The following is a 23,520-nucleotide window of genomic DNA, read 5'->3' as shown; positions in this document are numbered from 1 at the left end:
GTGGTTTAAACTGCTTTCGTCATTTGGTAAAGACGGGCAAAGGTGCCTTACATGTGCTGTTTTCAATAAGTTAAAGAATCATAAATGAAGACAATGAGGATATTTCAGTGTTTTGAAGCCAAACTGCCTCTAAGCTTTAATAAGCTTTTACATATAATGCCTATTTCCTACTTTATATCTTCACCTCTGCATGCAGTCGTGAGCAGAAACCCACTTCCTGTTTTGTTTTCATGTGTGTTTTATCTGAGTACAGTCTATCTACTTATTATATTTTGCCTTTTGACTGTTTACTCATTTATGACACCTTATTTTTGTTATTGCTCTAACCCCTTTGCTTCTGTGACACTACACATCTCCCTGCTGTGGGGAAAAATACTTATCTCAGTATCTTACTTTATTTTGACACCACCCTCAGTAGCACTGCAGGGAGGGTACTCACCCACTCAAGACACACAAGGTCCATGAAAGATGCAAATGTGGACATATTTCCATATGATACTTCATATAAATGACTTCATGTATTTAGATTATGGTAGAAAGTGTGAAGTATTTTTTGTGTGAAGTATTTTTTGCCTTTTGTGCCCTCTTGTGGTTGAAGTGAAACATTGTTCTCGTGCTTAATTTCCATCCATTTTGATACTTCACAGTGAACTGTTCAATGTATCTTAGCAAGAGTGAAGGTTTATTTTTAAAAAATTTTGAGGAACACAGGGGTCTGGGGGTTCTCAGATGTGTACAATGAAAGTAATGTTTACGCTCTAGTTTGTGCCCTTTCTTTATCAATTTATGGTAAAATTGTGATGGTATTTCCTGACAGTTGCTTCATGTCCATCCATCCATTTTCATCCTCTTATCTGGGGCAGGGTCATGGGGGCAGCAGGCCGAGCAAAGCACCCCAGACATCCCTCTCCCCAGCAACACTTTCCAGCTCGTCCTGGAAGACCCCAAGGTGTTCCCAGGCCAGACGAGATATGTAATCTCTCCAGCGTGTTCTGGGTCTACCCCGGGGCCTCCTACCAGTGGATGTGCCCAGGACACCTCCAGCGGGAGGCACCCAAAAGGCATCCTCATCAGATGCCGAACCGCCTCAACTGACCCCTTCCCCCTCTTCCCCCTCTTCCCTCTCTTCCCCCTGTCTCTAAGGCTGAGCCCAGACACCCCACAGAGGAAACTCATTTCCACCACTTGTATCCGCGATCTCATTCTTACAGTCACTACCCAGAGCTCATGACCATAGGTGAGGGTTGGGACGTAGATGGACCAGTAAATTGAAAGCTTTGCTTTCCGGCTCAGCTCCCTCTTCACCACGACGGACTGGTGCAGCGCCCGCATCACTGCAGAAGCCTCACCGACCCGCCGATCCATCTCACGCTCCATTCTACCCTCACTCGTGAACAAGACCCCAAGATACTTGAACTGCTTCATGTCTTTTCTGTTTTATGGCAGACTGCAACCGATGACGTCACCTACTTCACTGAAGGCATTGTTGCATCAAAAAGATGAATTCTAGCAGTTCATCCTCTATATAGTCCTCTGCTACTGTCAAAAAAAATCTACACCTGTGTATCTAGGTTTCCTTCTTGTAGATGTGCAGCTCAGTTTTGGGGTCCTGGGAGATAAAACAGAAGAGGAGCTGTTTTTGAGGAGACCATTCATGCAGAAGAAGAGGAGGTAAGGAGTGATGAAGAGCAGTTCTAAGCCTGCCATGTCTCCAGGGTGATGTTTAGTATCTTGTGTAGATCCATACAGACACAATTTATAGCATACAGTACTAAGAAAAAAATCAGCAGTGGTGGACAGTAGTGATGGCCAAATGAAGCCTTGTGGACCATTGTCTTTACAGGGGACGGGAAAAGGCTCAAGGAACAACAATTCAGTGCTTTCAACCCTTTGTTGAAGAGGCAGCGCCATCGTATGGGCTCAGAAAACAAAGACAATGGTTCATGAGGCTTCATTTTGCCGTCACTGGTGGACAAAAAGGTGGTCGTCCACGGTCTCTGTCCATGATGCTGAACTGAAGGAACTGGTGGAAGAATATTCAGATCCCTCACCTCAGTAAGAGTACCACACTGTGAAAATACCCCACTACAAGTAAAAGTACTGCATTCTACTTTTAAAAGTATGCAGTATTGAAGTTAATATATTGATATTAATATGGCCTAATTTAAGTTCTTATAATAAAAGTGTCCAGTAAAATGTTCCCTTTCATTGTTTTAATGTATCTGATGTTTATGGATTGAAGGGGATTAAAAACTGTAATATGAAAAGTGCAGTTAAAGGTAAAATATTAACCTCTGAGGTGTAGTGGAGGGGAAATATTAAGCAACATAAAATGGAATAAAGTAGAAGTACCTCAAATTTGTGCTTAGAGCTTCTCTGGAAATACAGAGTATATTTTCAAGGGATGCTCACAGCTGCTTTATCTAATTAGGAAACTCTGGCCTTGGTGTTAGTCAGCAGATTTTAGAATTAGTGTACAAAACTATGGTTGATAGTGTTTCCACTTGTCATCTTCCTAACTGTACATCCAGGAATAAACTCTCTAGGATTGTGACAATGGAAAGTTAAATAGTTGGCAGGCCATGAGAGCCCTCGACCCAACTCTACAGACAGGACAAGGATGAAAGCAAAGAGTATCTTAGCAAATAAGTCCCATCCACCCTATAGCCAGTTTGAGTTTTCGAGCTCCGGGAGGCGCCATACAGAGTCCCTCTAAGCGCCAGATGTCTTCTCCTCTTTGACACAATTAGCCAAAACTTGTCCATGTCCAACAGAGATAGTTGATGACAGCTGCACAAAGTGTAGCAAAGTGTAGATGGCGGTTAGGCCAAAAAAAGTTACAATGACATTAAAGAATATTGATTTTTTTTTATCATGTTTGTGGCACAGTGTAGGGGGATTTCTGTTCCTAGAAAGATGCTCAAGGTGACGATTAATTTACATAAATATAGGCTACTGTAATTATAGAGTAATCTTCAATTATAGGCTGCTGTCAAAGGTTGCTGTAGGCAGTGAGAGTTTTGTTTTGTTGACTTGGTTGTCAGGTGACGCTATGATGAAGAAATTGTAACAGGATCAACGGGTTTTTCTTCTGCAGCTGACTTTGTGATGGTGGAGGGGATGGTGGGTGACGTAACACAGAGGCCCCTGCCAAGCTGCAGTCCACTATCAGCACCAACAAACAACAAAACTGGTTGTGATTTGGTGAGTCCCCGCTGCATTGCCAGTGGCGTTTAGACACCAAATATGAGTGCTTTGTGGCAACCTTTAGCTGTCTTTCTGTGGCCATTCTGTAGCGACTCGTCGTTGTGTTTACAGCGGATTTTTAGGTACCAACCGTGGGTGTTTTGTAGGGGCCATCTGTGTTTTCAGCTGCTTTTTTTATGCACCAAATGTGGGTGTTTTGAAGTGACTCCTCACTGTGTTTACAGCAGCTTTTTAGGCACCAAATGTGGGTGTTTTTAAGTGACTCCTCACTGTGTTTACAGCAGCTTTTTAGGCACCAAACGAGTGTTTTGTAGTGATTTGTAGTTGTGTTTACGGAGGTTTTTAAGGTATCAAACATGAGTGTTTTGTAGTGACCCACTGTTGTGTTTCTAATGCCTTTTAGGCACCAAATGTGGCTGTTTTGTAGCAACCCTTAGCTGTGTTTCTGGCAGCAGTTTAGGCACTAAATGTGGCCATTTTGTAGTGACTTGTCTTTGTGTTTACAGTGGCTTTTTAGGCACAAAACATGAGTTTTGAAGCAACCCACCTGTGTTTTTTCAGCGGATTTTTAGGCACCAGATGTGGGTGTTTTGCAGTGATCCATCTGTGATTTCTCAGTATGAATAGTGGCACAAAAAGCAGTTGTGTTTTTGGCTGAGACCTCACTGGTCTTTCTTTCTCCAGACTATACCAAGTGTTTTTTGTGCCTAAACCTAATCAGAGCGTTGTTGAAACAGAAAGTTTTAACATATTTGCCACATGATAAAATCCAAATGTAAGTATCTGTGGTTTGTCTACATGCACCTCCCAGCTTGACTTTACTTAATGGGATAATAAATATGTTTTGTTTTGTACAGACGCTGTTGCAGGAAATCAACTGTTGCTGTGCTTGTTGATTTTATTTCTATTTTGTTTAGTTGAGCTGTGTCATGGTACCCTCTGTACAGCCCAGCCCATGTCTAAAGTGCTTGATAAGGAAATAGCCACATCTTTGTAGGACAGTCTTTTATGTTCATGTGAAGTTCAATTCCATTTCAGGAACTGGTAAATTACAAGTGTAACTCAAACCCTTTTACCAAAAACAAGTTTCCTGACATTAAGTTTGATGTCTTAACAATATCATTAGCCAGTTTTAGGACACTCTTTTGTCTATTTTGCTCCTCAATGCAATTTTCTGAAATGTGTGCCAGCTGTGTTAAAGCTGTTGCTTCAATTAAAGCAGTGAAACCTACAACTGTGTTCAGGATGACAATATTTTGTACATTTATAACTGCATTATTTTGTTATTTGTCAATATTACATTTTGCTGTTTGTGTTTAGCGACAGCTTTTCACTTAACTGTCACTCCAAGCGTATGTCAGTGCAAAACGGTTGACTTTTCCCAGTGATCTTGAACGTGACATCCAGTGACATACTGAACCCTGGCCGCAGGCTGTGACTGCGTGTGAATTAGGAAGTTGTGCACAGTGTGACTGAGGCTCTGCTGCTGACCAGATTTAATGATCTGACTCAAGAGGATTAATTTTCAGAAACTTTTCATATTTTTTCCCCAGCAGAATTCAAACTCCAGACTTTGTGTTTTGGTGATGTATTATCGTCTTTTCCTGGTCGCTGCTCTGCTGTGTTGTTGTTCAGGTATGTGAGAGAGTTTACAGGTGTTTTTATTTGTTTGTCTTTAACAGGATGCAAATGAGTGTATTCATAATAAAACTGGTAGAAGTAGTTTTCTTTGTTTGAAAATAAGCCACGTAATTCTTCAGGGAAATGTAAAGTGGTCGTGTGACTTAATTGTCAGTCAAAGCTCTTCCTCATTTTCCAGAAACACAGAAACACTTGTTGGACTGAATTTGCGTCACACTTTGATAACCGGGCAGCTTTTAATGCTGATATCAGTGATCCATGTTTAATGAGGCTGATTAAACTAAAGCTGCACGTGTTGCATTGTGAAAAACAGTAATTTAAATTTCCAGTTGTGAAAGTTCCTAAATCCAGGGTGAATTAAGGGTGACTGGGATGATTTTTGAACTTCCTCCTTTTGTAAGCTTTCTTGACATAAAAAAGCCCAACAACTGATATATTTCTGTAATGGTGAAGATGTTTCCTACAATCTGAGGAGGAAAGACAGTTATTCATATTCCAATGAGGCATGACACACTATAACTGAACCAGGGCTGTCAAACTCATTTTAGTTCATGGACCTTATTCAGCCTATTTGATCTCAAGTGGACCGGACCAGTAAAACCTTTGTGGAATAACCTAGAAATAAAAACAAGCTTTACAGTTTTCCTTTTCTTTTAGTGTAAAGAAGTACAAGTTAATTTTAAAAACATTAAGGCCCAATCCCAATACCCCCCTTGCCCACTACCCCTTGGCTCTCGAAATGAAGCAACGAGGGGTAGGGGTTGAAATCTTTCCCTAGGATTTGGGACACCACTCACTGCGTCACTGCGTCGGTTACGTTCACGCATACGTAACTATTGTAAACAGGACGCTGCGAGCCATCTACATTTCCAACTGGCATCTACAATGGAGTCTCCAGTTGAGTTCATCCTACTGATCGCTTTTGCTGTATTCATCATGCTTCGTTAAGATATGTACGACAGGGGACTTCTGCTAGCTAGCTAACATTACGAGGCAGCATAGTTACACTAGCTGGCGTGTTATCGTAATGTGAAAAAATCTGACAATTTTGCAGAACAGGACAGATGACAGACGCCAGATGGTGCAAACTAGCTAGCTAGCTAACAAGCAACCTGGTGACAGTATCGTTAGCTAGCTAATTATACGTACATGTATGAACTTTTTCCCCCGTCTCTTACTCAGTGGCAAGTCAGCATCTGAAATCCCTCGCTCTGAAGGGCTAGTTTCATACCCACTACCCCTTGTTATCCCCCTACCCCTACATGCAAAAAGGAATTGGGACACCACTACCCCTCACAGGAACGCGCAAATCTAGGGGTAGGGCTAAGGGGGGGTATTGGGACGGGCCCTAATAACTCTACAATATGTCTCAGTTTTTCCATATTCAGTCTCAGACTTGCTGTTGTTACATTTTCCCAAACATTTCCACTCTTTTGCAGTAATGCTGGCATCACCACAACAAACTAAAGTGGAAGCTAAGCAGGTTGAGTGATCCCCTGCCTCACAAATCATTTACATATCTAAACCTTTGGTTGTACCTCAGCTGCAGGGCTGCAAGTGTTTGATGCAGATTCTTTTGTACTGAAGCAGCTGGTTGACAATATTTTGCACAATGTTTAATATCTTTAAATATGATCACAGTAAGTATTCAGCATTTATTCAGAGAGCTGTTTGTTGGTCGGGGTTGAAAAGCCTCCGAAGCAGCATTTTACAAGAAGAAGAACTTGCTCCTGACAGCTGCACCTCTTAGCCTTCATAACTGCATGGATATCAGGTGTGCAAAGTGGGGCCAGAACCGGCCCGCCAAAGGGTCCAAAGGGTCAAAGATTGGGACAGGACAAAAATTATTTAAGTCCATTGAATTTGTTTAATTGGGGTTAGTCTCGCCACCAGACAATCAGAGATCTCCGCCTTCTGATAGTCTGGGGACACTCCTTTCTAAAGTGCGTTTAACACACCGGAAAAAACGGCTGGCAACAAAGCAATGCTCTTGCATTTTTTAAAAGGACACGCCCTCCCAGAAATGTGCGCTCCCCCTTTTCTCGTCCACAAGGAAACAAACACACAGAGAGCTTGAAAATGGATGCCGAGAGATTTAACTCCATTTTATCAAACGTGTGCTCAGTCCACAAGATTGTGGAAATGAAGCACTTACAGCGACTTTGTTTAAAACTTTTAACGCAGTAGGACTACGTTTACTAGCACAAGAGTTCAGTGAGCCACCGAAGGACCGCTCTGCGGATTTACTATTGGTTCTGCAACATAGGGAGTTTTTTTAAACTCTGAAATTGTGTCTGCCCATCTAAACACAAAATCAGGGAGAAAGACAAGAGCAAAGCATCTAGAGAGTGACTTGTGAGTCTAAATTGATGTTAAACAAAAATTTTGAATAAAAAAAAAAAAAAACACATTTAGTTGAGGTTAGAAAATGCTCATCAGGATTAGTTAGGGTTGGGTCAAGAGGTCAAGACCAAGCATTAGGTTCATCTTGGACAGTAAGTGGCATAGTTTAAGTTTTTCAACTGCAAGAATAAGGAAAAGAGATGCATTCGGAACAAGGGAGCACAACTTAAAATTGGGCACTCTAATATCCACACAGGCAGGATGTCACTTACTGAGTACACAACTTAACTCACCAGAACCACTGTGAAATACATAAGCATTAATGAAAGCATTATGGGTAACGTGAGTGATTTACAACACATTTCAACACAGGTTTCTTCAGCTCATGGCCTTAAACACATTGTCTCACGGCATGTGGGGAAACTCCACCCATTTAATGAAACTTGACTTATAAATTTTTGTCAAATTAAGTCAAAAATTGTTGACTTCACACAAAAAATAGGTATCAAGTTCACAAGAGAGGAGTTTTTGTGTCGAGCTAACAAAGTTTTTCGGTCGTTTTGACAATCTGGAGCCTTTGTATAGACTTAACTTTAAAATCTTGGGTCATGGATGGATCAGTTTGGCTAAAACAAACTTTTAATGAAGGTTTCAAATGCAGGACTCGTAATGGGGTTTTTACATTGGTAGTTTACTTCAGCAAAGGATCTGAATACTCCCCCCACCACTGTAAATTCCTTATTGAGACTCAGTGGGTGTGCCCTGCTTGCCATCTAGTTTTTACCTGTATTTACTGAGATGACTCAGTGATGGAGCAGGGGGTTGTTTTTCAGCTCATGTCAAAGGTTTTCTGTCTGCAGGATCTTCTTGTGTAAGTTCATGAACTTAGTCCCCCAATCCGAAATGGATCCCTTACAGACTCATTGACTCAAGCCCTAAGCCCTTACAGACCTAGGACCAATTCCAATTCCAGCTCTGTCCCCTTTAGTCTTCAGGCTGGGCTCTGGGTTCTGAACAGTCAGAAGTTGTTGCAAGGTGTTTTGATAAGACAGGAATAAAGGCTGTTGCAATAATCAAGGTGCGCCGAGATGAAAGCATAAACAACAGTTTCTGTATCTATAAAAGTTTAAGTAGATCTTATTTTGGCAACGTCTCTGAGGTGATAAAGACATGACTGGATCGGCTTGGTAACATGTTGTTCAGAACATGAATCGCTATCCAACATGACACCAATATTTCTTGCAACAGACTGTATGTGTTTACCAACATAAATGTAGATGTTTGGACTGTATGTTAGTTTACATTTCTATTCACACAGTAGGCCTACATAGGCTGCCAGTGTTGTAGACTTGATAAAATCAAGTTTTGACTCGGGCTGTCAAAATTAACACGTTAATAATGAGTTAATGCAAATTCCTTTTAGGGCCACTAATTTTTATGACATGCAATTAACGCTCGTATCTTCTGTAATTATGACCCTTGGCCAACCTGTTTGGGAAATTAGGAAGCGATGCAGCAGTAATGTTGTGCATGGCAAGCAGAAACAAATCTCGGTGAGCAGAAATGAATAAAGAAAGGCGTCGTTTGAATGACAAGTTCAGCTTCAAAGCTACACGATTCTCTCAGCAATACCAAAGTTGTTAGCATTTACTGTCCATGTGAATTGAGTTACCATCAGAGTACGTCAGGCTGCTTAAAAAACAGGGATGTTTAGTTAACTTTTACAAGTTGGACACTACATTGTGTTAGTGTTACTGAAGAATGTTACGTTCAGGTCCGTCTGTTGTTGCTTGTTGGGCTCAAGTTTGCCGTGTAATGCTTTCATCATATGTTTTGAGCATGCGAGAATATTCTGGACAGTTTTTTTCATTATTTAGATCGCTCCAATAATAATAAACATTAAACTTGCATAAAGCAAGTATATTTGTCCACTCCCATGTTGATACGAGTATTAAAAACTTGAAAAATATCTCTTTAAGGTACATTTAGAACAGATTATTAATAGCAAGTTATCTATGGACAATCATGCGGTTAATCGAAACTAAATATTTTAAGCGATTGACAGCCCGAGTTTTATGTGGTTAAAGGTATCAGAAAGATTTTACGGAGCCAAACAGCTTGCGTATTGAACTCTTAGGAACGGTTTGTGCATCAAGGTGAGATGGCCCAGGCGAAAAGAGATTTGGACTATTTTGCTTCCATAACATGTCTTCTTATGGACAGGTGGAAAGAATGCGTCCAAAATACACATTAAGGAGTTTATTTGAAATCTGATTTCTGTTTAAAAATGTATACGAAAAGTGCATATTTAATCGGATAATGCCTCATTTCCATATTTACACATAAATTATCAGAAAACTTGTAATACAATAAATAATTATCTTAATATAAGTAATCTGGGAAAGTGTCATGCCATTAGTTAAATTGTGTCATTTGTCACAGAGCTTATTTTCTGCAAGAATCCAGAATCCAGTGGATAAATTCCTGTTTGTTTTTTGTCTAGGGAACGAGGGCGAATATCTGATCATGAAAAATAATTTTTTGCAGGGATGGCCAGTTTGTTTGAGTAACATCATTATGTACTCTGTGTAACGACACAGTTTAACGACATCATGCATTGACGTCATCACATAATGAAGCAACTAATCAACCAGCCTGTAACAATGTCCTGTAATTATTACTCGGCAACAGGAGTATAGATATAGATAGTACAGGCAGTGAGGTTGCAGTGAGTCAAATGGAACACCACCTTGGAACAACACCCCACATTAAAGGGCCAGTGTGTAATATTTGGCATGGTTTATTGTCAATCTGAATCTGAATCTGAATATTCTACCCATTAATATGTTTATTTAAGTGTATAATCGCTATGAAATAAAATTCGTTTGGTTTTCGTAGCCTTATAATTATGTTTTTATATATATATATGTATAGCAAGGGCCTTGCTTTAGAGAGATCGCCATCTTGCGCTGCCATGTACTGTATGTATGGCAGCCTGAGCGGACAATCCAGCCAGCCAGAGAACGCGTTTCGCGTGTATAAATAAACCAACAAAGACAGCGGAAGGAAGGAAGAAGGAGGAGGAAACAGCAGAGAGTGTTAGTAGTTCGTAGATAGAGAGTAGTGAAAAGTTTTTTTAGTCATAAAGTTTGCGAATGAACCACACTTACCACGCAACAGGAGAGAATGAACCCGAACCATCATCTGCGAGGAAAAGAAGACGCAACTTCACTCCTTGTGATGCACTCTCTGCGGCGCTTTTCCTCCTGATGATATATCTCCCCAACGATGGTAGCAGTAGCACCGAATCCCATTCTGTGCATTCAGCCTCTCTTCTCGCCCGCTCAGCATCAAACACATGGAGTTCCTCATCTGTATGCTCCAGCTCAAACAGGTATGGCTCTGGGTCTGTGCCCGCTTCAAGAAACTCTTCAAAATCGCGTTCAAAGTCGTCCATTGCAGCTACTATAGTCCGGAGATATTGCTAGGCTAAATCAACAGCTGAGCACTGTTTACAGGCTACGCTGTCAGTCAGTGTGCGGGCTGGAGATTGGCGGAGCAGAGAGGGGAGGGGGTACCCACTCGGAATGGTAAACGAGTATGTGTGTATGAAGTGTGTGTGTTACGCTAGAAGAGTCAGAGTTTGGGACGGAGTCTTTTACCCCCTGGAGTGTTACCGGAGTTTTTGGAGTGCTCAAATAAACGGGCCTTTTTCCTGAACGCTCCTCTGGTCTCCTGCTCGTGATTCATTACAATATCGTTACATGGTTTAGATTTCTAAATAAACATTCACCTCGTCGCTAGATAGACCCACTCCTGAAAAACTCGTGTCTGCGCAAGGCTTTTTGTCCCTACGAGGCCACCGTCATTTACCCGACGGGAGGGGTGAGCGAGTGAGCCCTGCAATCTAGAATTTGACCACTGATGTCACTGTTTTCAACGGTTTTCAACCCATTTTACACACTGGCCCTTTAAATTAAAGACAGTACCATCTATAAAATTCGAATCTATCTCCATCCTACTTTTCTTTTCGCTACTTTTCTTTTCTTGCGTAACAGTCCGTAGTAATCTATCACAAAATTAAATGCTTATTCTACAAAAAACTATAAAACACTGTGTATAAGCTATATAAAAAACTAGTCAAATAAGTGAATAAGTTCTTATTGACTTTGACATTTCAGTCATATACAGGTCTGCAATGAGGACTGATGGTAACATGTATGTTGATGTTGTCTTATGTCAAGTCTTTACTTGATCATGTGACCAGACAATACGATACAGGAGCTAGCTCATGCGCAAAATCTGTCAAGACTGACGAGTTGAGCACATCTGAAGCTCAGCGAGCAGTTATGCCTTTTAAATATAAAAGCAGCAGTAAGAAAAGACGAGAGAGAAACCAACAGGAGGAAGAAGCAGCAAAGCTCCCTAAATTAGATTAACAGCTGCCAGTGGTGTGTGTGCGTCTTATAGCTACCTAGTAGCTAGTAGAGATGCATCGATACCACTTTTTCCGATTCTGATCCCTGAACCTTTGGTATCTGCCGATACCGAGTATCGATCTGACACCAGCGCGTAAAATAAAAATGGATGGGATATGAATTGTTGTGTGTCTTAACTCCTAAAACTCTGTGTAAAATATTAAGAAATAAATACATAATAGTAGAATGAATGAATGTATCCACTGCCGGTGCTTTGTAGTACATGTACAGTAGTTTTCCATCAGGTGGAATTTTTAATAACCTGCTTGGCATTCAAAGCATGAGGAACCGCTGCGTTAAAATGTTGCACAAGCTTTTGTTTTAGTGTTCCAGGTGTTTGAGACTCCTCTTGTCATTCTGTGGATCAACTGTCTCCTGTTTTCATGGGGAAAGTGTGGGTGTTGTTTTCAGGAGTTCTGATGCTGTTATGACTTGTACACTGACCAAAGAAAAGGCTGAGTCGCCAACGGTGCTTCCATTAATACTTTCACTCAGCTAGGAGTTGTACATTTGGGAGGGTGAATCATGTCACGCAAACAATTAACACACTTTCACACTCCTGTTGGTCCAGTTCAGGGCAGGAAGTAACAAATTATGTAGGTGTCATTCAGTTCAGCCACAGGGTGTGTTGAAAGATGAAATGTGGTTTTTAAAAGATAGATAGAGGTCAAATATAATAAAAGCAGTGACTCATGACGGATAATTATCTGCAGGGTGGAAACAACACAGTATGATTCAACATCTGTGTCTTTGAGTTGTGACCATATCAACCAAAGAGTCTTTAATTAAAATACATTTTAAAGGCCTCAAAGCTGCAGGGGAATGGAAACTCTGTGACATGTCTCAGCGTTGTACTGCTCCAACAACCAGGTTTATTTGGTACGCAGCCAGTCCAGTGTAAAGCGACAGCCCGGCAATAAATCTTCCTTCATCAAGTTTTTACTGTTGACTTTGATGAGATTGATTTTAAAAGTCGTGGCTTAAACTTTTCTCTCAGTTTGGAGGTTTTAGTTTGTGTTGCTGTTGAATTGTACTGCACTATACTGAGAGAAGTGTCTGAAGTTTTGTCCTCCTCACTTATGTCAGTAAACAATACTCAATGTGTACAGTCTGTCTTATAATGATTTATTTTTGTGTTTTCCTAGGAGAATCCTCAGTGCATGGTTCACCAAAGACGGCCCTGGCCTTGGCCGGGGAAGACGTCATTCTGCCCTGCAGCTTCAGCAACACTGCCACTCATGACTTTCCAGCAGTGGAGTGGTCTAAGGCAGGTCTGCAGCCAGACAACATCGTCTTCTTGTACAGGGATGGCTGTGAGGATCACGCGATGAAGAACGCCGCCTTCCGGTACAGGACGAGCTTAATCTCCAAAGAACTGAAGAATGGAAACATCTCGTTAAGGATCTCCAATGTCCAGCTGTCTGACGCAGGGACGTACCAGTGCAAGAGGCTGTGGAGTGACAAACGGCGGGACGTTACAGCAGTAGAGCTTGTTGTGGGTACGTTCAGTCAAGTGTGTTTATCTACAGCTGCATCGTGGTCTCCTAAAACTTCACTCAGTCTGTCATCGAGGAAGGTCCGCTTAAGAGTGCAGCACAGGCCTGACAGTTTGAATCATCTGGATGAGCCTGATTCAGCCAATTCCCTCAGGCCCAAAACTGATGCTGATGATTCATTTAGGCCTGAAACTGATCCTGAGGATTCAAACTGATCCTGATGATTCATTAAGGCCCAAAACTGATCCTGATGATTCATTTAGGCCTGAAACTGATCCTGGTGATTCAAACTGATCCTGATGATTCATTCAGGCCCAAAACTGATCCTGATGATTCATTTAGGCCTGAAACTGATCCTGGTAATTCAAACTGATCCTGAGGATTCATTTAGGCCCAAAAGTGATCCTGATGATTCATTTAGGCCTGAAACTGATCCTGATGATTCATTCAGACCTGAGCCTGATTTGGCCAATTCCCTCAAGCCTGAGCCTGACCCTAAAGATTAATCCAGGCCTTAGTGCGATCCCCATAATTCCCTCAGGCCTTAACCTGATCCTGACAATAATTAAGGCCTGAGCCTGAGCCTGATCCTGAGGATTCCTTCAGGCCTAAAACTGATCCTGATGATTCCTTCAGGCCTGATAAATCCTGCTGTTTATTTGAGGCCTGAGCCTGTAATTCACCTACTTAGTTCAGGCTTCACCTGAATCTGAATCTATACCCTCAGGCCTGAGCCAGATTTGATTAAATTAGCCAATTTTTTAAAGATATTTTCGACAACTTCATTTCATTTCTCTCTCCTTTGACCACTCTCACATACAGAATATATAACTACACAAAGATGCTGGTACTTTGGCCACTTTGCTGCCTACTGACTCTAACTATTAGGACATGTAGTAATGACCTTAATACAGCTGTGTGGACACATCCCAGTGATGTGACGGGGACAGTTGTTCACTACATCTGTCATTTATTAAGAAAAATTGCCAAATATTCTTTGGTGCCAGCTTCTCAAATAAAAAGATCTGCTGCTTTTATGTTTTAAAACATTTTAGTTTAAGAAACCTTTTGGGTTTGTATTGTTCATTAGGGAAAACAGACTATCTGAAGTTGTCACCAATGACTCTGGGCAATTCTGAGGGCATTTATTGACCTTTGTTGACATTTTAGGGGTTAAATGATTGATGAGTTAATTCAGCAACATAATATAAATGTTCTAATGAAAATAACACTTAGTTGCATCACACCATGTTGGCAAATATGTTATATATGTACACAGGGCTTGTTGCTAACAAGAAAGAAAACCGAGCTGTAATTATAGAATTACTCAGTTTAGGTGTGGATCAAATTCATGAGCTATGTGATCACCTGGGAAAACTTTTCGGTGTGTGTGTCTTAAGCTCCAATTTGTTCTTTAATTAAACAACATTATCCTGATCTCACTAGTTACTGAAACTAAAAATACAACCAAGAGCTTCACCCAAACGATGTGTCTGACAATAACAGGTATTACAGATTTACTTTTCCAACATGCTCAGGCATGGTGTGTTTTGATAACTGTCTGTTTCCAACCACAAAGTAAGAACAAGACACTCCTTGAAGTTCTCTTCAGGTGTTGAACTGATAACTTTATGTCTCACGTAAAATGGCTGCAATAAGTATTGTTCCCATTGATATCCGTTAAACGTTTGATGGCACATTCAAAGGTCACACGTGTCCTCCCTGTTATTTATAGATGCAGTTTCCGAGCCAAAACTCTCCGTCACATCAGTTGAAGGTGGAGACATAACCCTTCAGTGTGAGGCAAAGTGCTGGAAGCCGGAGCCTGAGATCACGTTCCTTGATGATCAGGCAAACGACATCCGTGCCGATGACCCAAGAAGAGATCAAGATGCCAGGGGATGTTTCACCGTGAAGCGAAGAGTGACTCTCAAGGATGCTGCCAGCAGGTTCGCATCTCAAGCTTGAATTAATATTCTACAAGAGGCCACTGGGCTCCATCTTTAAACTTCAGAGGTCTTTTATTTTTTTGTAAAACCGAGCCAAGAACATCTGTACGGCTTTTAGTTACGACAGACACCACATTTCAACCTTAGCTGAGCTGGAGTACATAAGTACAGTACGTTAGTAAGACTAGTGCCACAAATGTTGGCAGAACCATGTGTATGAAAATAAGCATTTTAATATCATTAATATTATAATGTTGTGGATACTTGATACTACGCAAACAGTCAAGAACCGCAAGACTTTTGTTTTTACGCCTACGGGTCGGCAACAGCTGTGACAGGAAGATTTATATTTACTGTTCATCTGTCTCATTCTTGTGTACACAATATCTCTAACGCCTGGAGAGAATTTATTTGAATTTGGAACAAATATCCGCTTTGATTCGAGAATGAACTGATTCGACTTTGATGCCTCACATAACACACCGATTTAAAACAAAATTTGACACAGATGCCTGACAGGATGAAATGAAGTGATGACATTTTATATCCCAAAGGTCAGCTTCACTGGGTGAAACTGGGTTTCCATCCAAATGTATCGCAAATTTTAACGAATTTTGTGAAAATGCGCAAAAGAAAATGCGAATTCATGCACGTTTCCATTCATTATTGTTTTGCGAGTACTGGGAGTCAGCAGGTCGAGCAGTAGGTGGCGCTTCTCGTGACAAATAAAAATAAATATGCAAAAGAACACCCGCAGAAGAAGTCCACAAGTGATGTAAACAACTACCGCTTCTTTTATTAATTGAAGGAAACATTCAGTTTCGTCGTCGCTCCAGACATATCTCACGTTCCCTTCCTCTGCCGCCATTTTTTGACTGTGGACTCAGAAGTAGAAGTAGCCTACGTCACCATTTATTCGCGAAATCTGTTTCCATTGCCAAAAGTCGCATTTTCTTAATATCGACACGCTCACTTTTCCACCCCCTCCTAAAAACTTTTTTGCGATATTTCAGCCTTTTATTCGAATTTCTGCCGTTTCCATTCAAGTTTTTTTTTTTCGCAGTTGTTGAAAATACAAATAAAAATAGGTGGATGGAAACCCAACTACAGTGACATCATCATGTTCGAAACCTCTTCGTTAGCATGCAGGTCGCAGAACCATCAGCCACAATAGCTAAAAAAAAAAAAAGAATACTCTGCAAGATGGCTCAGCTGTTACCTGACTGTCTTTCACTTGTCTTTTACTTCTGTTCTAATTCTAGTTTTATATGCCTCTTATCTGTACTTATTCTGTTTTTGTGCTGTTGCGACACCTGAATCCGCTCCTGGGATCAATATTACCTTATTTTATCTTATTACAGGTGTGATTTATAAATCAAACTGGAAACTTTAATGTCTTGTCCTCACAGGATCACATGCAGAGTTCATCAGCCAGAGACCAACCAGACCAGGACTACACACTTTCCTGTCATACAAGGTAAACTGCAGCTTTAGCCAAGGTGGTTAATTAAATGTTTATATCTGACTGTAACACATTTTGATTCTCCCATATTATACGTAGAGCTCTTTGAAATGCATCAAACTCTCGGAAAAGATTTCATTGACCGTAATTTGCTGAATTTGCAGGCAGACTGAAACCTGCTCTTCCCTTTGGTCATAATTTATTTGTGATATTTACAACATATCAGATCATTTTCATGTCATTGTCTGTTTTATTCTCATTTTAGGCTGGAAGTCCTGCTCTCTAACAACTGCTATTGCTGTGGGAGGGACCATCTTACTTCTGTTAGCTCCATCGTGTGGGTTAGGTGTCTATTTATGGAGGAGATGTGGTAAATCTGGTAAGTCATTAACCCTGAGACACTGCTGTATTTGGCACAGACACTCACTCCACAGAAACATTCATTGCGTTGCTGGTGATCAAAATTCAGCTCTAAATTAATCAAAGCTGAACGAGCATAGAAGGTTCAAGGTTCAAGTTTTATTAATGTCCCAAAGGGCAATTTAGGTTGCAGCAGCAGGAGGTACAAAATACACAAGACATACAAGAGATACAGACAGGTAGTACAGGTAGCATGCGCACAGACTACTGACACAGACAGTCACCGAGCAGTAAGCAACACGACTAAAGCAGGACTAAAATAGCTAAAATTAAATTCTGGGTTGCACACAGTGTAATAAAGTGCACAAGTGACAGTAAGTTGCACATGTCCCATAAGTGCAATCCCTCTAAGGGGAGATAACGTGCGCAAGTGACACATTAACTGCACAAAAATTACAGTGTAAAGTGCGATCTCTTGAAGAGGAGATCAAAGAAAAGTGCCAAGTACAATGTTAAAAAAATAGGAAACAGCAATGCATACATTCATTAAAACAGCTACACTACTTCCTTCCCTCAGCAGCATTCAATGCTCAAATGGAGGCAGGAATAAATATAAATATAAATGTCAGTGAGGGCAGGCTAATAAATATAAATTTGTGTCTGTTTTTAGTGGCCTGTGGGGCACACAAGCGAGTGCCAGCAGGCTGACAATAACAGAGTCGTCAGCGTACTTAATGATGAATCTGTTGTTGTGGCGGCTGTTACAGTCATTAGTATAGAGAATGTACAAGAACGCAGATAAGACGCAGCCCTGAGGCGAACCAGTAGAGGATGACAAGATGCTGGACAGTGTCCCGTTAACTCTAACTTGTTGAGGTCTGTTTGTCAGAAAATCAAAAATCCAGCCCACCAAACGAGGATCCAAACCAAAATAATCAACTAGTTTTTTTAACAAGGACATGTGGCTGGGTGGTGTTAAACGCTGATGAAATATCAATAAAAAGCAGCCTGGCATGGTTTTTACTTCCTTCTAAATGCTTTGAAGTGGCTGTTGCATCTTGGGCTCCCCTTCCAGCCCTGTACACAAATTGATGAGGGTCTAACAGGCTCTCAGTTTTGACCACAAGCTCTGTCTTAACTAGTCTTTTAAACTGCTTCATAATCAAGGAGGTTAGAGCAATGAGTCTGAAGTCGTTAAGCAGTTTTGGGTTGTTGCTCTTGGCAACAGGCACAATAATGGACTGCTTCCAGAGAGAGGGCACCCTCTGCTGGGTGAGAGAAAAATTTAAAATATTGTTAAAAACAGGGCCTAGTTGCTCTGCATAAGTCCTTAGAAGGCGACCACCAGTGTTGTCCGGACCGGGACTTTTCTTAGTTTAACACCATTTAAAACACTTGATGACACTCTGTTCATCAAGAAAGGGAGGGGCCAACAGAAGACTGTTTCTGATCTCAGAATATTTATCATTAAAATCGTGGACATCAAATCTGACATAAAAAGAACTGAGGCTCTGAGCCAGTTGATGATCAGAATTATAATTGGCCAGCGTTACCTTATTTCTGCTTCCCTCTTTCAGCCCTGTGATTGATTTCATGCCCTCCCAGGCTGAGCCCAGCTTATTCATTCTGAGTTGAGCCTCTATTTATCCTTGTACCTCATTTTTCCAGCCCTGACTTCTCTTTTAATTTCTTTTTGCAGATTGTGCAGTTCTAAGGCGTTCCCCTCCCTAAAGGCATTATTCTTGTTATTAAGAAGAGTTTTGAGGGACTTTGTTACCCACGGCTTAGAATTGGGATAAACCATAACATTTTTAGCAGGGATGACAATGCTTTCGCAACATGAAGTCCAACTTGTAACAGCATCTGTCAGCTCATCAGTATCCGCAGAGGCTTCAATAAACATGTTCCAGTCAGTAGAATCGAAGAGGCCCTGGAGAGTCAGGCAAGCATCATTGTCATTCCAAAAGAGGTGATGCTCTCTTGAAACCTTTAATGTGAAAGAGATGCAGGAAGTGTGTAGTTTGACCTTTAACAGCAGCGACAGTCGGACAGCCAAGTAGAGCAGATCGTATTCTCTGTTCAGGCTCATTCCAGGCTGTTATTATGGTTTTATTTTTCTCTATTTGTTTTTATGATAAGATTATACTCACCATGTAAATTGCTGAGAACTGGGAATGCGGCAGTGTCGTTGGGAGGTGGAGGGGACGTTGGATGACGTGTCACTTCGGCGCAGTGCCTGCAAAACCTACAGACCATTGTTGTAAACCAGTAAACAACAACACTGGTTGTTTTTTAGGAAGACCTAGCTGTTTTTAGCCACCAAACATGGGTGTTTTTCAGGGATCTGTGGATCTCCATCTTGTGAAGATAATGCCATGAGAAGCTGTCTTTTTTTACTGAGACATTGCTGCATTTCCTGCTGGGATAGTGCCTCATAAAGCGGTCGTTTTTAATGGAGACATCACTGTGTTTCCTGCTGGGAAAGTGGCATGAAAAGTCAAAACATGGTCTTTTCCTAACCATAATCAAGTGGTTTTTATGCCTAACCCTAACCACACATTAACCACAGCAAACAGTTTAATGTATCCACAACATAATAATGGGCAAACTAGCCTATTCACAGATTTCAGAAAATGTACTATGCCAACGTTTATTTTGGGCAATTGGGTTGCTAATGGTTGTGCATACTAATGGTGCATTGTGTCTTTTTTTTATGTGTTCACATAGCAGAGGAATCAAAATCGCCAATGTCCAGACAGTCATCAGATGAAAGCACATTAAGTGGCACCTCTGAAACCGAGGTGTTCCTGAAAAGCGTCAAGGTTGTCAAGGCCAACGACGTGGGAAACCAATCTCAAACCATTGAGATGCTGACAAAACAGGTGGCCGACCTCAACTCAAAGCTTCACGAGAAAGACGAGACCATCCGCCAGCTACAGAACAACAACAATCCCCAGCTAAGTGCGGCTGTTTGCCAGTACGACCAGCCAACGACTCTCCACGGTCCTCCAGCCTCAACCATCAACAGCCCTCCAAAATCCGGCAACATACCCCGGATCAAGGGGCGGAAACGCGGCATCTCACGGCAAAACAGCTTCTCACTACCCAGCTGCCCAACCAGCAAAGCCCGTCGATACAGCTGCCCTATTTTAAACTTCCCAGAGCCCCCCAGCACTACTTCAGCCAGCACTAAAGTGAAAAAGCTCGAAAGTATTGGCCGTTCAATGAGCGATACTTGTGCTCGGCCCCGTCCGAAGTTCAAGCTTCAGCGTCAAAATTCCTTGTCTAATAATCGCTTCTTCCTCCTGGAAAATTTAACAGAAGAGTCAGACTAAACACAAAGCAGGAAAATGAAACTATCTGCATGGCTAGATACTAGTGATGGTCAAATGAAGCCTCATGGCGCTCTCTGTGTTGGAAGAATTGTCATTCCTTGAGCCTTTTTATTTAAACCAAGCCCACCATCTAGTGGGGTCTATATTAGCCTTTATTTGGCCATCACTAGTAGACACCATGAGCAGTAAGTGCAGTATCTAATTTTTATCATTTTGGTGAACAAACCCGTGTTTTGTACTTCTAGTTAAAACATGGTTGTGTATAAGAAAATCAGCTCTCTCTATCCTTCATACCTGAGCTCAGTTATAAACATAAAACAGGGATGAATTTGAAATCCGTAGGAACTTTAATTTGCTCAGAAGAGATTGAAAAATTACTTCATCAGCTTTTCAGCTAGCTTGCTATTTTATTACAAAAATACAACTCTGTATTTGAAAATACATTTAAACACTTGTTAATTTTAGCTATTTTTTTAGAGGTGCTGCTAGGTGGACTTTGGACAGAGCTATGCTCGCTGTTTCCCTCTGTTTCCAGTCTTCATGCTAAGCTAACTGGGTGCTACATATTTGCCATACAGACATGAGAGTGGTATCAGTCTCATCTAGTTCTGGGTAACAGAGCAAATAAACGTATTTCCCAGATTTCAAACTTTTTGTGTTAGTGGCATCTAGTGGTGTCTCTTGGTTAGAATTCCTTTGGTGTTCATTGTTCGGGAGGTTTTTACTGGGAGCTGGTCTCCTCCTCCCCAAAACAAACAGACCAGTGATTTAAACTGGTAAAAACACTGCAGAAAGCAGTTTTACCTTAAAAAAAAAAAGTATTTCCTCCAAAATTGCTCATCACAGATGGGCTGCTAACTATAGGGCCAATTCCAGTGTCGCTATCTAGAGATAGTGTTTGGTTTGTTCATACCGGGCTACTGCAGAATCAGTGGTGGTGCAACATGGCCGACTCCGTGGACAGACACTCGCTCATTTTAAGAAACAAAAACACAATGATTCTTATTGTCATGTAACTGTACACTACAGAAAACATAGCCTACTTGTTGAAATACATTCCGTGAAATTTTGGCATGTATTTTATTCACTTTGACATTAAATTTCTCCCGTTTTTCCTGCTCAACTGATGTTAAAGTGACTCTTCACAAATGCAGGCCTCAAATCTCCATCTGTAATATAAGTAAATGCTTTTGGTGCGACAACTGAAGAGCCAAACTGGCACACGTCCGGGTTGTTTGACGATTGTCACCACAGAGTTTTGATCCCCAGTTTAATTTATTTGTTGTAGTTTCGCCTTGGTGAAGCATGCAGCACATTACCTTGACTTAAATCATGCATTGCATATTGTAATGTCTACAGCACAATAAAGTATTGACAGCTGGGGTTGTACATATGGAGATTCCTTTATTTAAAACTGCTATGTAATTGTGATAAAGTATTGATTCTCCACTTAATTCCAGATTTTTGTATAAATTATGTAACTTAAATTTTTGTATGATTTTTTTTTTAAAGCTGTTCTTTTTAATGTTCACCACTCTTTTAAAATAAAGCACTTTCTTTGTTTAATTTCTGCACTCACTTCATTCACACTACTAGTCTGGTAACACATAAAGAGCACCCCCTGGTGGTTTTATTGTGGTACTGCAACTTCTCTCTGCTTCTGCACTGCATGTTTCATGGTTTCAAAACCAATAGCACTCAGTTTTTCAAAGCTTTTCTAAAAGGTTTTATGACCTAAAATAAAATCTAAGCATTGTTGCTCTCAGAATTCAAAGTGACTTCACAATCAGTGAGATTGTGAACGTATTTAGCTGTTGTTGTGTCATATGGTGTCTTTGCTGACGCACGTGTGGGCACATTTTTAATTTACCATTATTGTCTCCACTACGATAACCTACTTTAATTACTAACACCGCACTGTCTCTTATTCCTGTTTATAGATTAGAATAAAGCTCTTTTAGAAGCCACAACAAGTAATGAGAACAGTGTGGCCTGAATCCCCAGAGACTTCTTGTCACCACTCCACTTGTAAGTAGTGAAAGCAAAATGAAGCCTCATGAACCACTGTCTTTATTTTCTGAAGCCACTAGATGGCACTGTCTGTTCAACAAAGGTTCGAAAACACATTTCATCGCAGTCCTTCAGCCTTTATCTTTAAATCAAGAGTGCCATCTGGTGGCAAATGGTTCATGAGGCTTCATTTGACCATCACTACTGTAAGCTCCGCTCAGTGGTTCTGCTCCAAATCAAAACAGATCTTAATATTAATAATACATTTTATTTCTGGGCGCCTTTCATGACACTCAAGGTTGCCTTACAGAGTAAAATACAATAAAATACAAAGTACAAGATAATTAAACATTTTACAACAAACAAACAAACAAACAAATATCAGTTTAAAAAGCAAACAAAACAAACAAACATCTACCCACTCTAAGAGAGAAGGAGAGCCTGAACAGGTGAGTTTTCGGCCTCGATTCCATAGTTGGGGAGCAGAGCGGCTGAATGCTCTGCCCCCCATGGTAGTGAGGCGAACGGAGGGGACAGTGAGGTGAATAGAAGAGGAGGATCTGAGGGTGCGAGCAGGTATGGTGATAAGATTTTCTTCCTTCTTTGCGGCTTTCTGGCAGACTAAACACTAATGCCTCATTTTCACTTATGTATGTGTCCGGAGACGAGTCAACAGGAAGTACACTCATATGGGAATCTCTGTGGTGTCCGATGTGCCTGCGAAACTCCTCCCCTCTGTAATACTTTGGTCCAAAATTTGCCAGGATTATAAAGAATGTAACTTTCGTGGTGGCTTTCAGAGAGGCTGTAACAGTGTGCTAGCTTAGCTAACAGGCTGCTATCTGGCTAACAGGCTATTGTCTTTAATTCAGTTGCCTGTGTTGATTGACAAGTGAGTTTGTTTGATTAAAAACTTGTTAATCTAGTTTTAAGGCATTGTGACCCTGACTAATTTCATTCTGTGAAAATATGGTTACATATTTTATACAGTCGTTCATACGTCTCTTTATTGAAATATGTCACAAAACACGCCATGCTCCTCGCAGGCCAACATTTTCACTTATTTGTTACCATGTTATATATTATATATATATATATATATATATATATATATATATATATATATTATCCTGGCAGTGTTACAAGCGAAAATTCCAAAGTACTAGATGTTGAATAACGGAAAAAATTTGCCTCTCCCCCTTGGCTACCGGTAGTTTCTATAAGGTTTTTAATCCATCT

General features: G+C 40.9%; 1 protein-coding gene across 1 annotated transcript; it reads left to right on the top strand.

Annotated features, from left to right (window-relative positions):
- Nucleotides 1-4,646: 4,646 nt before the first annotated feature.
- Nucleotides 4,647-21,837, top strand: LOC117272820 (butyrophilin subfamily 3 member A2-like). The gene is made up of 6 exons (XM_033651899.2): nt 4,647-4,842; nt 12,815-13,168; nt 14,901-15,114; nt 16,524-16,591; nt 16,842-16,955; nt 19,664-21,837. The coding sequence occupies exons 1-6, from the start codon at nt 4,794-4,796 to the stop codon at nt 20,269-20,271; spliced, it is 1,407 nt and encodes a 468-aa protein (XP_033507790.1). The 5' UTR covers nt 4,647-4,793; the 3' UTR covers nt 20,272-21,837.
- The last annotated feature ends 1,683 nt before the right edge of the window (nt 21,838-23,520 follow it).

Source organism: Epinephelus lanceolatus, chromosome 22, assembly GCF_041903045.1.
Source record: "Epinephelus lanceolatus isolate andai-2023 chromosome 22, ASM4190304v1, whole genome shotgun sequence".
NCBI lineage: Eukaryota > Metazoa > Chordata > Actinopteri > Perciformes > Serranidae > Epinephelus > Epinephelus lanceolatus.
The sequence above is the reverse complement of the archived record's forward strand: the minus strand, read 5'-3'. Positions and strand labels throughout refer to the sequence as shown.

Excerpts from the sequence above, each read along its gene's own strand:
- LOC117272820 (XM_033651899.2), top strand. The coding sequence starts at position 4,794 with ATGTATTATCGTCTTTTCCTGGTCGCTGCTCTGCTGTGTTGTTGTTCA. Across the intron at positions 13,169-14,900 it reads AGCAGTAGAGCTTGTTGTGG|ATGCAGTTTCCGAGCCAAAA; the intron begins GTACGTTCAGTC and ends TGTTATTTATAG. Across the intron at positions 16,956-19,663 it reads GAGGAGATGTGGTAAATCTG|CAGAGGAATCAAAATCGCCA; the intron begins GTAAGTCATTAA and ends GTGTTCACATAG.